Below are 13,700 nucleotides of genomic sequence, written 5' to 3' on the forward strand. Positions count from 1 at the left end.
AAACGAAAATACAAACCAAACACACCCTTAAGAATCTATAAATATGGATGATATGCAGAACCTATGTACTACATTCTCTTAAATAATAAGGCATTTTCATTCTCTAAAATTTTCTGTTCTATCTTCCTCTAAATCTCCCCCTCTACATTCAACAGTCTTCATGCATAAAAAGTTTGCCTTGTTCTTTTTTATAATGATTTATTTATTTACTCATTCATTTTTTTAAATCATCTAATCACATTGAATAGATCATCTAGTTCCATTCCAAAGGATTTTTGTGGATTATCAATGTATAGAAGGTTTCAAAAATTTTGTTTGCCTCATCTCGTATAATTGATTTTCTTCTTTCGGATAATAATTCAGAATATGCCTGATATGCCTCCATAAATAGCTGCTATGGACTTTGTTTTGGTGACATCCTGCAATACTGGTCACTATTTCAACGCTGTCATTTTCTAAAATTGATTTATTGGCACAGCTCCGTAGCTGAATTTGAAACATGAGCTTTAAAATTCATATTCATATGTAATACATTTTGAACTTGATATTTTGTAGTCTTCCTTGCTGAAGTGTATAATCAGATATTGCCAGCTAGTGGAATGTTGTAGAAAGGAACATTCTGGTGAGTGTCGCAGTATCATAGTGCAGAAATGGGATTCTTGTTTTTAATTATTGCCTGTAGTTTTTACATGTTAAAAAAGTTCTCAGCTGCGATATTCTAGTTTTACTGGCATAGTGACAATGTAGAACAATGTAAGACCTCCTACCCTGAATTATGCGTACACTGATTTGGATCAACGCAAAGCTGATTTCCCACTTGCACATATAAGAATTATGAAAGTTGATGGAAGTGTGAGATGCTGCACCAGATTGAATGATTGATGATACTTAAAAAGCGTGTGCTGTAGCTAATTTTTTGGATTAATAGTTTTCATTACTTTGTTCAATGAAATGGCATATTGTATTGTTGTGCAGGCAATGATGGAGATAAGTGTAATGGATTTATTTAACAACCTCTCCATATATTATTTCACTCCCCTTTTCAAGAATACCATGATCTTGTGAAATTTGGAGTTTGAGTGCTGGACAAATCTGCTCTAGCTTGTATCTCTAATAGTTTAAAGTCCTAACGGTTTAACGAATTATGAAAAATAAAAGGAAAATTATTTATTTGTTTGTTTTTTATTTGGAGGTTTTTAAGCATGTATCAGCTGAATCAAATGCTTAGCCAAGTTTTGATCTTTGTCTTGCGTATGAAGAAATTATCCTTATTAGAATAATGCAATTGTTGCGTTTGAGAGGAATCTCCAAACCTGTGATTGTCAGCAACCGTGACGTTAATGCTAGTGGTCAATGTTCAGATGCCTTTTATGTATACTCTGCATTCATTTTGTGGTTAACAATCGTAGAATCTTCTCATTACTCTAATGAAGAGAAATTAATATTAAGAATGAATAAAATAAATTTCCCACGGTACAGATTTAAGGACTCAGGGATATCCGGTGAGCAAGCTGCTCCATAAACTATCGATCAAGTTTTTTTTTTATCCTTTTAAGACAAAACTTGTGTAATTTTCTTGTAATTGGCCTTAATCCCATTTTAGCAAGGACGGCTATAAATAACTAAGTTTTCTTTTCGAATGTTTAATACAATTATTTAAGGTTCCAACTTGAGATTTTTAATTAAAAGAAAATAATAATATGAAGTCGTATCAATTAATTTCCGCACTCGCCGTTGAAACAATATTTTTTAAATTGCTAACATAAATATTTTACTTTTTTTACCTCCCCTTTACAAGTTAAACATTTCATGAACGTCTAACCTACATGCTTAAACATTGATTTGTTCAGTAGATTACTTGAGTAACTAGATTCGCCTTTGATGGTCACCTTCATAATAAAAATGGAACATATATATCGTTGGCAAGCTGTTAAACCGTCCTTTCCCGTTGTATTTGACATCTAAGGATAAACGTTTCTATAATTAACTTCGAATCCCATTGGTAAATAAAATATAACTTTATGCATGCTAGTCTTCATTGGTTGCTCTCAGGTAATCAGTTTTCATTAGTAATCTATACTTTACGCAAGACACCACATGGGTGTTTCCAACTCACTAGGTCACATATTAATCCCACTTGTAATATGTGGATGTTCTTGATTCAAAGAAATTTTACACATGATAAAAATCAAATATGAATTCTCGGATTAAATAAATCGAATCTGCACATGTAAATGCAGACCAATGTATCAACCCTTTGGTATCTATCTGCACATAAAATCATAAAACACGTTTATCTGTTAATATAGACTGAGTGGCATCAAGCCGAAAAGTCTGCTAGTTAAGTTTGGTTGTTGGAACGTGCCAACCAATCTCTTATGTCAAATCAAATGCTTGGTAAAGGGTTTGCGTATAATTGTTTATATCCAAACGTGACATAATTGAATGTGATGTTTTTAGTTTCCAAATCCTAGTACGGCAAGTTTAAATAGCGAGAAGCTTATGAAGAAAACGGTTATGAGTCGGTAAGTGCATTGAAAAATGTTGCTTCCATAAGAAGAAGAGAAGCACATAATAATTATATGGCCAAGGCTACCACAAATGATAACAATTCCCTTTTACACTTGGAGAACTTGACGCTCCCTTCGGTAGGTTATTCTATGCAATTCACTCATCATAGTTTCAGTCTAAATCTTAAAATCTGTCTCCTTTCATTAGATTGTTCATTCCTATTCCTTAAATGTTTGTTAATCCAAGTCCATTCCAAACAATTGTTTCAATTCTTCAGAATAAGTTATTATTGTCTCATAATCAAGGGTTTAACGCAATTGAACGGTATGTACGAGTTGTTGTAATAAACTCTCTAGTACCTGAGTTCAATTCTTACTAATCAAAAGAAAAAAAGATATTATTGTAATATCACAAATCACAAATTAGATGATTGTAGACATGCCAAGTTCACTGCTTTGTTTTGTAATGGTTGATGAACAGTTTCAGGTTGTAGTGATAGCAGCAAATATGGGGTGCAATGGGTGCAGAGGGAGAGTTTCCAGAGTTGTATCTAAAATGACTGGTAGGTTTTGAACTCTGCTTTACCTTTTGTGGAGAAATGTAAAATTGTCATCCCAATCGGCTTCAAAGCTATCTTCAACCTAAACAACTCAAGGGAAGTCAAACCATATTTTTAATGGTTTTATGTGTGTGTGTGGGGTTAGACCAATCATTTGATTAGGGGTTACTGTACTTAGGAATCAGTCTGTATATTAAAAAGTCTTTATAAATTTAACTATACATATTTTTCATTCTTATATTAAATAAAAAAAGTCAATATATTTAATGTCATGAAATTTTTTTAAAAAAAAATATTCAATATCTTTATATCTAATAAGAGCATTAGTTAAAAATTATAAGATTTAGAATTATTTTTTAAAAAACTTCACATAAGAAATAATTCCTAAATGAATCTCAAAAGTCAAAAACCAAATGATTAGGATAACTTATATCTATTTATATATTGAATTTAGAGTGTTATTTTATTAATATACCAAAAAAAAGTTTGTTATTTTATTAACATATGTATGCCACGTCGACTAACTTGCTTGTGTCATCTTAACTTTGTAATCATCTTCTCAATCCCCAAATTTTAATTCTTTATGTTGTACATTAAACAAATACCTCTTACGAATAGTCACATTATTTATAACATTTTTCTACTCTTGATTTTTTTTTTTTATTTTCTTAGAGCATTTATAGTTGTTTAAATGATCAATTTATCTTAATTTTCCGGTTTTATAATTTCACATAAATTTAAATATTTTATACAAAAATTTATTCAAATACTAAAATTATTAAAGTGTGTGTTTAACTTAATTTTGAGTTCTATAATATTTAAAAATATATTATTTATAGAATAAATTTAATTAAACAATTATGTTTGTATAAACAACTCTACACATAATTTGCTCCAAATGGAAAGAAAAAAAAAGTTAAGCAACATTGATTATTGATCGGAGTTAAGCAAGTGATGTAAAGTACCTACACGTGCATTTAATTTATTTTTCTCACTTCGATTTAGTTATCCTTCTTGCATTTTTTTTTTTGCCTTAATTACACAAAAAGAAATTCTACATAAAGAAACTCTATGTTAAACTTAAAGTGTAAGAAGGAATGTTCAAGAATCCATTCAAATTGTTTCAAACCATTATACTGATAAAAAAAAAATAAAAAAAACCCTAAACAAACTATTAACCTAAACAATTATATTTTTCTATTCAGTTTGGTTCAATTTTTGTTTATATTCAAAATTAAACTAAACTGAGCTCGCGTAAATACTAACTTATATTAGTTTCTTATTCTATCATCAAATAAATTCTACCCTAAAAGTTGTTATATTGTTCAGTTTTTATTGAATATGCATTTGTAATTTTAGAAAATTTGAGAATATTTTTAATTATGATCTGTAATTTAAATAAAGTTGTGATTTGTGATGAAATTTAATATTATGAACAATTTTTTAAATATTTATTTCATGTATTTGATGTTTTGTTAATAACAATTGCCCCTTAAAGGAAAAATTAGCCAATAGAAAAATTCATATATTAATTCGGGACTTCACTCTCCTATTACATGGCACAACTTGTGCTTTTGTGATAGATTGGTTTAATAATAATTCTTTTTCCATTCAAAAAAAATAAAAATCGGGACTTTACTTTTTCTCTAACTAATAAATTGTCACTGTTAGAAAATAAAAATAGATATATTAACTAAAAGTCTGGGAACAAAAATGAGACACTGTTAGAAAATTGCGGGAAAAAAATGCATTATTTTGGCCGTAAAAAGTTAGTTATGATAATTAATTAATTAATTATGTTATCACTCATTTTCTTCGAAGACATAATGTTTGTTGTATAAAAATTAGCACAAAAACCTAAATAATATTTATTTCATTATCTACTATGGGTGAGTTTATAAGGTAGTTAAACTAATTTATAAGCTAATAGAATGATTTATCAGACATGCTCTATATCTGGTGTAATAAAAACTCGAGTATTCAAGCATTTCTTGCTGAAGCTCATTTAATTTTAGTAATTGAATTGTCATTGTGTTGCAAAACTCTTACATGCAGGTTGACAGAGTACACAGTGGATGTGCGCAAGAAAGAAGTAACTATTAAGGGAGATTTCATAGCAAATTGCAATTTCCAGAATGAAACCATTAGCAGCAACACCCTGCAGAGTGCGAACGATCCACCCAAGTCCCTGTCTACATTTTTAACTCACTCTGACCAACATTAATCAAACAAAAGGTATATCCTAGTTACGAAGTTTAAATTATAAAGCTCACTCGTGCCGCAAAGAAACACAAGAGGCAGCCTAAGCACTCAAATTTATGCTACTTGATACGAGATTAATTCATTTGTTTTATAGACCAGTTTAGCCATTTTTTGTATAGGGAAACAAAATGCCTTAACTTATTTTCCCTTATATCATCACATGCTCCTAAACACAACCAATTAGAAACTTAAAATAACATTAAAACAACTTCTACAAGGATTTTGTAGGCTTTGGCAATTTATTTTATGTATCTTGAATTTTTAATTGGTTGTGTCTAATAGGCACTAAAATTGCTCTCTTTTCCTATAGGTTTCTTAGAAGTGATAACAAATAGATAAGAGGGGAATTAGAGAGAATGCAGGCAATCAAATTGTAGATTTGCTTTGTTCGGAGATTGAAACTAGTTAATTAGACTTAAGGCAATATATTCTTATCTTAGTTATTACATATTAGAAAGTAGAAAAATAAGAACTGCTCACGGTATAGACTACCATAGAGAACCGATAGTAACCATGATAAAATTGACTAATTGAGATCATAATCATACGTGAACTTTTTTTTGTTTCTCAAGCTTCAAGGAGTTGTTCAAATTCAAAGAAATCAATGTCAAATTAGACTCGGTAAAACAGATTCAAATTTACTAAAAAAAATTTATTGCATATATAACTAAAATTTGATACAATCAAATATTATGGTGACTTCAAGCCCGTTACGTAAAATTGAATTAAATTTTTCTGCTCATTCTGCTGTTAACAAACCAAGTTACATGTTGGCACTGCTTATTTTCTGCTCTAAAGGATGAAGAAGCTTTCAAAGAGTGTTTAGTTGAGATAATTAATATGGTTTAATATGTAGATAAAATGACTGACATTCTAAATCGCTGAAAAGTGATAATATACATCTAAATCTGACAACACAAATGAAAGGCTGTGTGAGCATTTCATTATAATAATTTTGCTGGTCATCTACAGTGAAGAAAGAACCTACGTTATAACAGTTATAAAAGGAAACGTTTCACGCCAACACTTGAAAGAAAACCCTAGCGAAAAAAGACCAAAAAATTAACAGAGTTATATTCTGTCATCTAAAGGTCATTCTTGACATGAAAAGACGATAGAGAGAGAGTCCATGAAGAATGATGTTATTCGTGGTCGTCCTTGACAACTTGACATTACCATGTAGTCACTAGACGAACCACAAAAAGAAGAAAACAAGAAGCTTCCCCTCTTTAAGTTACAAAAAGAATGCAGTTAACGAAAGCATGAGTCAGTTCACAATATGCTTAACCACAGACCCACAACTTCCCCTAATGTTTTCTACTTCCAAAATGTTATCCACCCAAAGAAAAGAAAAGAAACGGCAAAAATAAAAAGAAAAACCAACATCTGCTGAATTGATCTATTTTAACTTTCCTCATGATTGCTTGAATGGTAGGAACAAAGAAACTAAGATCGAAAACTATGGTGAAAGATTGAATCGCAGAAATGCTTAGGTCTTCTTCATGAGATACCCCATAATTATGCCAAGCAGGCCAATTAATACGACAATGACAAATGAGACTCCACCACGACTTTTGTTGCCTTCCCTCTTCAGTAGCTCCTACAAGTAGTAAAATTATTAATTTTCCTTAAGTCCAAAGCTGACAATAGTATATAATCCAATACAATAGTTGCAGAATATAAAAAGGAACTGGCTTTAATACTAATGAAATCATACTCAGTTATTTGGTTATCATCCACATTTCTAACTAAGACACATTCGGTCACAATTCAGGCTAAAATCCTGGAAGACTGTTGCTTTTCAACATAAAATGATAGGGAAGTAACTGACAGGAAGAGTTGCATTTCAAGCAGATTGCAGAGGAGAAAAAAACTATGTAACACAACCTAAGGTAAAGTCTTAGCTATGAATTAATATGAAACACAAATAGCAATCACATCCATCACAAATGTTCATAAAACTGAACTCACATTCTGATGCAGAAAATCTACATTCATCAGCTTTCCTAACACCAAATAATTGAAACTCATAAACACTAACCAATGTCATGAAAGAGAATAAGACCTATGAAATACCCAAAAAACTATTTTTCACAAAGAAAACAAGAGCATGGGTTCTATTTAAGTCATTCTCCTCAAGTTACCTTGAGAAGACCTGTCACTTTTTCCCCACATCTAACGCAAAATTATTTGTTTGCAGTTAATTTTTAGTTCAAGCACAGTTTCAAAATAAATATTTAGAAAGTATATCTGATGATGTTTGAGACTGAGACAATATAAAAACATAATATCCAAGGAAACCACCACAATCAGAAGCAGAATCATTCTCTTTCTATAGAAGGGAGCTCATGTTTCAGATTAAAATCGTCCATCACCAAAAGGAAAATAAATATAGATTAGACAAATGAGTAAATAAAATTATCAATGACATACTGTAAATCCTCACCAGTTCCTGGTGGAGCTTGCTATTTTGTTGAATTGCATTATTCTTTTCTTCAGTCAGCCTTGAGATAAGAGCTCTAGCCTGCAACAAAGCAACTATTATCAAAATAAAGTTGCAAAACAATACCAACTCTAGAAGTTACAGGCTGGAGCAAAGTTACAGCACATGAACCAAAAAGAAGAGTTTAAATACAATGGATCCATTTTGTAATGGAATAGAAGGGAATGAGAGTGGAATGCTGTTAATATATAGACACACACCCCACACACACACCCCTCACACACTAGGGAGTAGGGACTAGTAATAATGTAAGAACCATGCCTTTTCTCCAAAAAGGAAGAAAAGGCACTGTTCTTTAACAGGGTTTGTGTCTTGGGTTGCATTTTAATTTGTTTCTCATTTTAGTTGCAAAAACTATAAGCCTGGTCACTTCCATATTTGTAGTTATATTATTTCAGATTTAAATAGAAGCTAGAATTGCATGATCCAATCACTCGTAATTTCAAATAAAGATAACAAAAGTAGAAAGAATGAAGACATATTCAGTTAAAATATAGATAGCACTGGGCTGAGTTGTAACAACAAAAACCGCCACTTTATTGTTGCTCAAATTTGTCATTCATGACATACTAGAGCCATCCCAGTGGTAAATTTCTTTGGGTATCCTCAATGGAACGCAAGGGGGAAGTCTTTCACACCAACAAAATGCATCTACTTTTCAGTCCATCACTTAAGAACTTCATAGTTAAGTGTGCTTGACTTGGAATACTTATGGGATGAGCAATCTTTTAGGAAATTTTCCAAAAAACATATGAGGACAAAACATGCTGAAAAGTCTTGTGTTGATTTGTGGGGATAGCCATTGATCTTGAAAGCAGCTGAAGCAGATTGTTAAGATCTCGAAAAGGACTACCTACAGAAGGTTCTGACCTGTGAAGGATTCTAACCAATGAAAAGTTGAGTGAACTGTCACTATGTGAAGTGTCATAGTGTGTGAGCCAAGCACACTTAACTATGAAGTTCTTAAGTGATGGACTACTGAAAAATAGTGCCTTCATGACATACTAGAAGAACCTTTCAAAATGTTCGTGTGTTTCCTTTATCACCTCTATCCTCTCTTCCACCTGAAAGTTCTCAAAATCATGTTTTCGAACTCGTGACTCTTCCCTCAAGCCGATGATCCTCTTCTTCGAGCAGCACCATCCAAGCTCGCGGAGCATCGATCGGACGCGTAGGGGGACACGTGGAACTGCACCCATCAGTCAGGGGAGCAGTTGTCGCCGCCTATCACGTGGCAAAGGTGCTCGTTGACGCAGAGGGCCTAGGCCATGTCTAGCGCCGTTGACTGAATGTTGTGGTCGGGTGTGGTGGTTTACGTTGTCGTATCCTGATTCCCTGCGACTCCCCATGCCGCATTAATATTATTCTCTTTGAAAGCACACCAACCATATCTACTATTCTCTTTACATTCATTTTATTTCACCCTCACAATTTTAATTTTTTTTATCCAAACACAAAATTTTGAAAATAAAAGAATTTCAATTGAAACATTTTAAATTCTGTTATCCAAACACACTCTAAAGCATCTATTTACTACTATTGTTAAAACCTTCAATTGACAAAGAAAGGCATTACAAACCCTTAAACAGACAATGGAATTTTCTTCCAATTGATATGCTCCAAGTGAGATCATGAGGCTGTTTCGTAATAACTCAATTGCATATATTAAAAAAAATATTAAAAAAAGTCTAGAACTTTCTCCTTTACCTCTGCAGATTTGTCTTGAGATTCAGGTCGCTCAGTAAATCCTCTTGCTGCCTGAAAAACACAACAAGAAAAGGCATCCCAATTTATATCCTCAGAATTTTAAGGGGAAAAATGAAGGTTTGCCTAAAACAGATTAAGTTAGGAACCCACTTGTGTGAAGTCAGAACCATTGGCATTTCCATTCTCTGAAACAGAACCTCTAGGTGAGGATCCTTCCTCAGAACCTTCTGGGACAGGAGACGGTGGTTGAGGTGGAGAAACATACAGCACTCTCAATTTGCACTCCTCAACCACATGCCCTGCCTCCTTGTTGAACTAGACAACAATCCCAATTGCACAACAAATCTTATAATTTCATACAACATACAGAAATCAAATGAAAACGAAAAAGCAACTAGCACAACACATATACCATGTCTGCAGTGATATCCTTCGGACTGGTACCATCAACAGTTTTTACGCTCTGAAGAAGAAACTTATCCTTGCATTGCATATCAGCAGGAGCCTCTTTTTGCGCTTGCATGGTAACTTCCATTCATACATAATTTAGAAAGAAAAAAAAAAGCCCCCAATTCATTACTCGGCCATAAAGCATAACTACCAAATTTAAAAAAGAAAAAGAAAAAGAAAAAAAAAAGGTAGCAAAATGGATTCAGAATAATCATATTAGTACCGATAACATCACACGTAGATCGTGGCGTGACAATACCAGTGTTCGGACGAACACAATACTTCTTCGGATTGGTTGTTTTCACCTTAAAAAACAAACACGCAATTTTTGCATAAATTATCTCACAAACACTGCAAAAAAAAGTGCCGTTTCAATCCTACATTACGCTAACCTGACACGTTTGAATCAAAATCACCAGATCTCACAACAGAAACAAAAACAAAATCCACGATCGAACTAATTGAAAGAAAAAAAAAAAACAGAAGGCAAAAAAGAGGGAATTAAGAAACCAAAATTAATTAAAATTACCTTGAAGGCCACATAGCTATCGGTCTTATTGGACAATTGAAGAGAACATGAGATCTGCTTCTTCAGCTCAACTAAAAGCACGAACGAACAAAGAAAGGGGAAATGAGAGAGGTGCGACGGAAACCCTACAATAGAAGAAGAAGAAGAAGAAGAGAAAGGAAAATGGAAACTCACAGGGGAACTTGAGTTCGAGAGGTTCGATGTTGAGAAGCTCCCCAGTGCTCATGTTCGAGATCGATCGATCGAGACGAGATCCAGAGGAATTGGAATTGTGTGAGATCACAGGGGTTTCAAACTTAGACACACGCACCGAATAACAAAAGAACTTTGGAATTACTGACCCACCCACCTCACTCGCCACCAAACCAATACAAATATATTTTAAGAGTTAAGAGTTTTAAGACTATGATTATTAAGAAAAAAAATTGTGAGTAAATGTAATTTACATAGTGATATTTTTATTTTTCTAAAAATATACTAATTTTCTAATTTCGAAAACAACTTTTATAATTGCATAAAATTAGTCTCAGGGGAACTAAACTTGGGTCTCTAAAAAATAAGTTTGCCAAAATTGGAATCTTATACTATTTAAATTGGACAAGTTTTTGTACTTAGTATTCGGCCAAGTAATCTATTTGGTATTCAGAGAGTCCAACGAATATAAATATATAATTAAGGTAAGACGAAAAGTCTATTTTTTACTAAAAAGATAAAAATATTTCCTAAATAAAAAATTATCATTATCATAAGAAAAATAAGATAAAAATATATATTTCTCTATTTATATTATGTTATGAGGGAAATTGAAAATTTATTATCCAATTTCACATCTATAAAAAAGATATTTAAAGTTCATGTAAATTAACTCTTGATTCAACTTAAATTTCCATACATGATTTTACCTTTGTCACTAACAAGCATCATTGAATGTTTTGACATCTATATCTCACATCGTTCATGGAGTAACATCACCATGAAAAGGTTTTGTCAAATTAAGTAAGAACAAGTATTATGGATGGAAAAAGACATGATTGAGATAGGAGATCTTTAAAAAGATTGTCAGACAAATTATTTATCGATAAATATAGTCAATAAAGTCGATACTTCATAATAGTAACATAATAGCCTAAAAAAATAATTATGTGAAGTAATTCTTTCAGGTAATGTTGTATTTTCTTATACTCTTCCTATTTTCTTTTATTTATAAGTAAATACTTTATACATTAGAAAAAAAAATATGTTTTTGAACATGTACTTCTAGTCAATCATAGTTTTAGTCTCTATATGTTTAAAACCAATGTCATTATACTTTCAAAATACTCCCTCTAGTTTTGATTATAAGCAAAAAAAAATTTGCACATTTCAACCAAATAATTGAGCACAAGTGGTTAATGTGTTGAAGTTAAGATTAAATCATTTAGATGATACTTGAGTTCAATCCTTTGTGGAAACAATTTTTTGTTAGGCTTTGTTTACCTCTCGATCAAACATCATACTACTCATGGTCCCTTTTTTCTAGTGAACTAGAGGGTTAAGACAAAACAAAATGTGTCAATTCCAATTAAAAAATATTTTTTTTCCTGAACTGCCCCTCATTGGAACTTGATATGGAGCAATAAATAATTTTTGGTCTTATTAAATGAAGGATATTTTGAGGATAATCTCATTAAATAAAGTTTCGATAATTGAGATTTGTTTATATTTAAGACGAAAAAATAATAAAGTTTTGTTGTTTATATTCAAGAATAAAGAAAATAGGTGAATTTAGTCCCTGAGTACTAACAAAGTTGACTTCGTTTCTAACGTCATAATTTATAGGGATCTAAGTATAATTTATAGTGATTTAACGCCAAAAAAATATTCAAAATTTGTTCAAACTTAACAACCATTGATGACTTTTTACCGCCACAAATTACAAGTGTAATGCTTAAACTCCACAAATTGGAGTAACAAATTGGTTAATGTATTCTTTTACCCATTTTCGTCCAAGCTTGATACTCTCTGTCTCATTTTCTTCATTTTCTCGTTCCTTCTTCTTATTCCTATTTTCTTCTTCCTTGCTTAAATGTTGACTACATCAATGTTTGTTATGGCAACATCAGTTTTGGTCCTTCAACACACATACAACGATCATAAACACTACCCCTAAATGAATGTCTTCTCCAACAACCTATAATTCTCTCTCTTTGATTTTCCTCACACCACAAACATCTTAACTTACTAATTAAATATTGTATTCCGAAACAAATCATGTTTGCATTCCAATCAAATCAAAGTAGTTACAAGGAAACAACACCACTCACATTTTCTCAGGTCAAGCACTTGTGTTCAACTTATCATTCATCGATAACTCTTAGTGCCTTCTATATCGTTTCCTCATTAGAGTTTAGAAAGGCTACAACATTGTTGCTTTGTTGGGGACCACTTGAAGTGTGGTTTGGTGACATGATTGTCATTCTCACAAGAAATTCCAATTTTGAAGCTGCCACTAGCACCCCAAATTTTGGCAATTTGAATAATTGATTTTAAGTCTTGTTCAAGGTCTAATTTTGGGGTTAGTTCAAGGTTTGCAACTTGTGGCAATGAATAAAACAATAGTTTTTAAGTTGAAATAAATATTATATACAATTTATGGAGGTTTTAAACCACTAGAAATTGTATTTAGACCATCACAAATCACAACATTAGAAGCACAACTAACTCTGTCGATGCCCATGGATACAATCCACTTATTTTTTAAAGTATAGGAGACCAAATACATTAATTTAAAAGTATAAAGACTAAGACCACGATTGACCAAACCAAAAATATAGGAACCAAAAACACATTTTTACATATGTTGATTACTAGTTAATCATTATAGTCATATATGATAAATTTATAATTATCTAACAAATTATATTTATTATGATTTCCAAGCATATTAAAGGAAACCAGAATATCATTCTTAACTATCTTTCTTGTCCAAAACCACCTGACATAATTGTCCATATCATTTCTACCTCTCATTCATATCCTTTCATACTAATGCATAATGAACCATCTTCTTCAACCTCCAGAAAAAAAAACCTTTCTTCCACAAATAACATCTGAGCTCATGATGACCCTTGCTACTCTTCAGCAGTTTGCAAGACAACACATGTTTTCCTATCTAGCACTTTCCCTCCAAAAGCACCAAA

The 13,700-nt window shown here is 31.9% G+C and overlaps 1 protein-coding gene and 1 long non-coding RNA gene across 3 annotated transcripts; one reads left to right on the plus strand and one right to left on the minus strand.

Annotated features, from left to right (window-relative positions):
- The first annotated feature begins 2,527 nt into the window (after positions 1-2,527).
- On the plus strand, positions 2,528-5,546 carry LOC114411449. Its single transcript, XR_003666441.1, has 3 exons — positions 2,528-2,648; positions 2,992-3,073; positions 5,126-5,546. It is a non-coding gene; the product is annotated as an uncharacterized LOC114411449 (long non-coding RNA).
- An 827-nt stretch (positions 5,547-6,373) lies between these two features.
- LOC114412161 (vesicle-associated protein 1-2-like) lies at positions 6,374-10,883 on the minus strand. Of its 2 annotated transcripts, none has more exons than XM_028375954.1 (8): positions 10,696-10,883; positions 10,522-10,592; positions 10,216-10,297; positions 9,955-10,070; positions 9,693-9,857; positions 9,543-9,593; positions 7,779-7,856; positions 6,374-6,932 (listed from the first exon to the last, which is right to left on the minus strand). In XM_028375954.1, exons 1-8 carry the CDS (start codon positions 10,745-10,747, stop codon positions 6,822-6,824), a joined length of 726 nt encoding a protein of 241 aa, XP_028231755.1. In that variant the 5' UTR covers positions 10,748-10,883; the 3' UTR covers positions 6,374-6,821. The 2 variants fall into 2 exon arrangements, with proteins under 2 accessions (XP_028231755.1, XP_028231756.1); XM_028375955.1 differs by having other exon boundaries at positions 10,216-10,343; positions 10,696-10,880.
- Between the last annotated feature and the right edge of the window lie 2,817 nt (positions 10,884-13,700).

Source organism: Glycine soja, chromosome 5, assembly GCF_004193775.1.
Source record: "Glycine soja cultivar W05 chromosome 5, ASM419377v2, whole genome shotgun sequence".
Classification (NCBI taxonomy): domain Eukaryota; kingdom Viridiplantae; phylum Streptophyta; class Magnoliopsida; order Fabales; family Fabaceae; genus Glycine; species Glycine soja.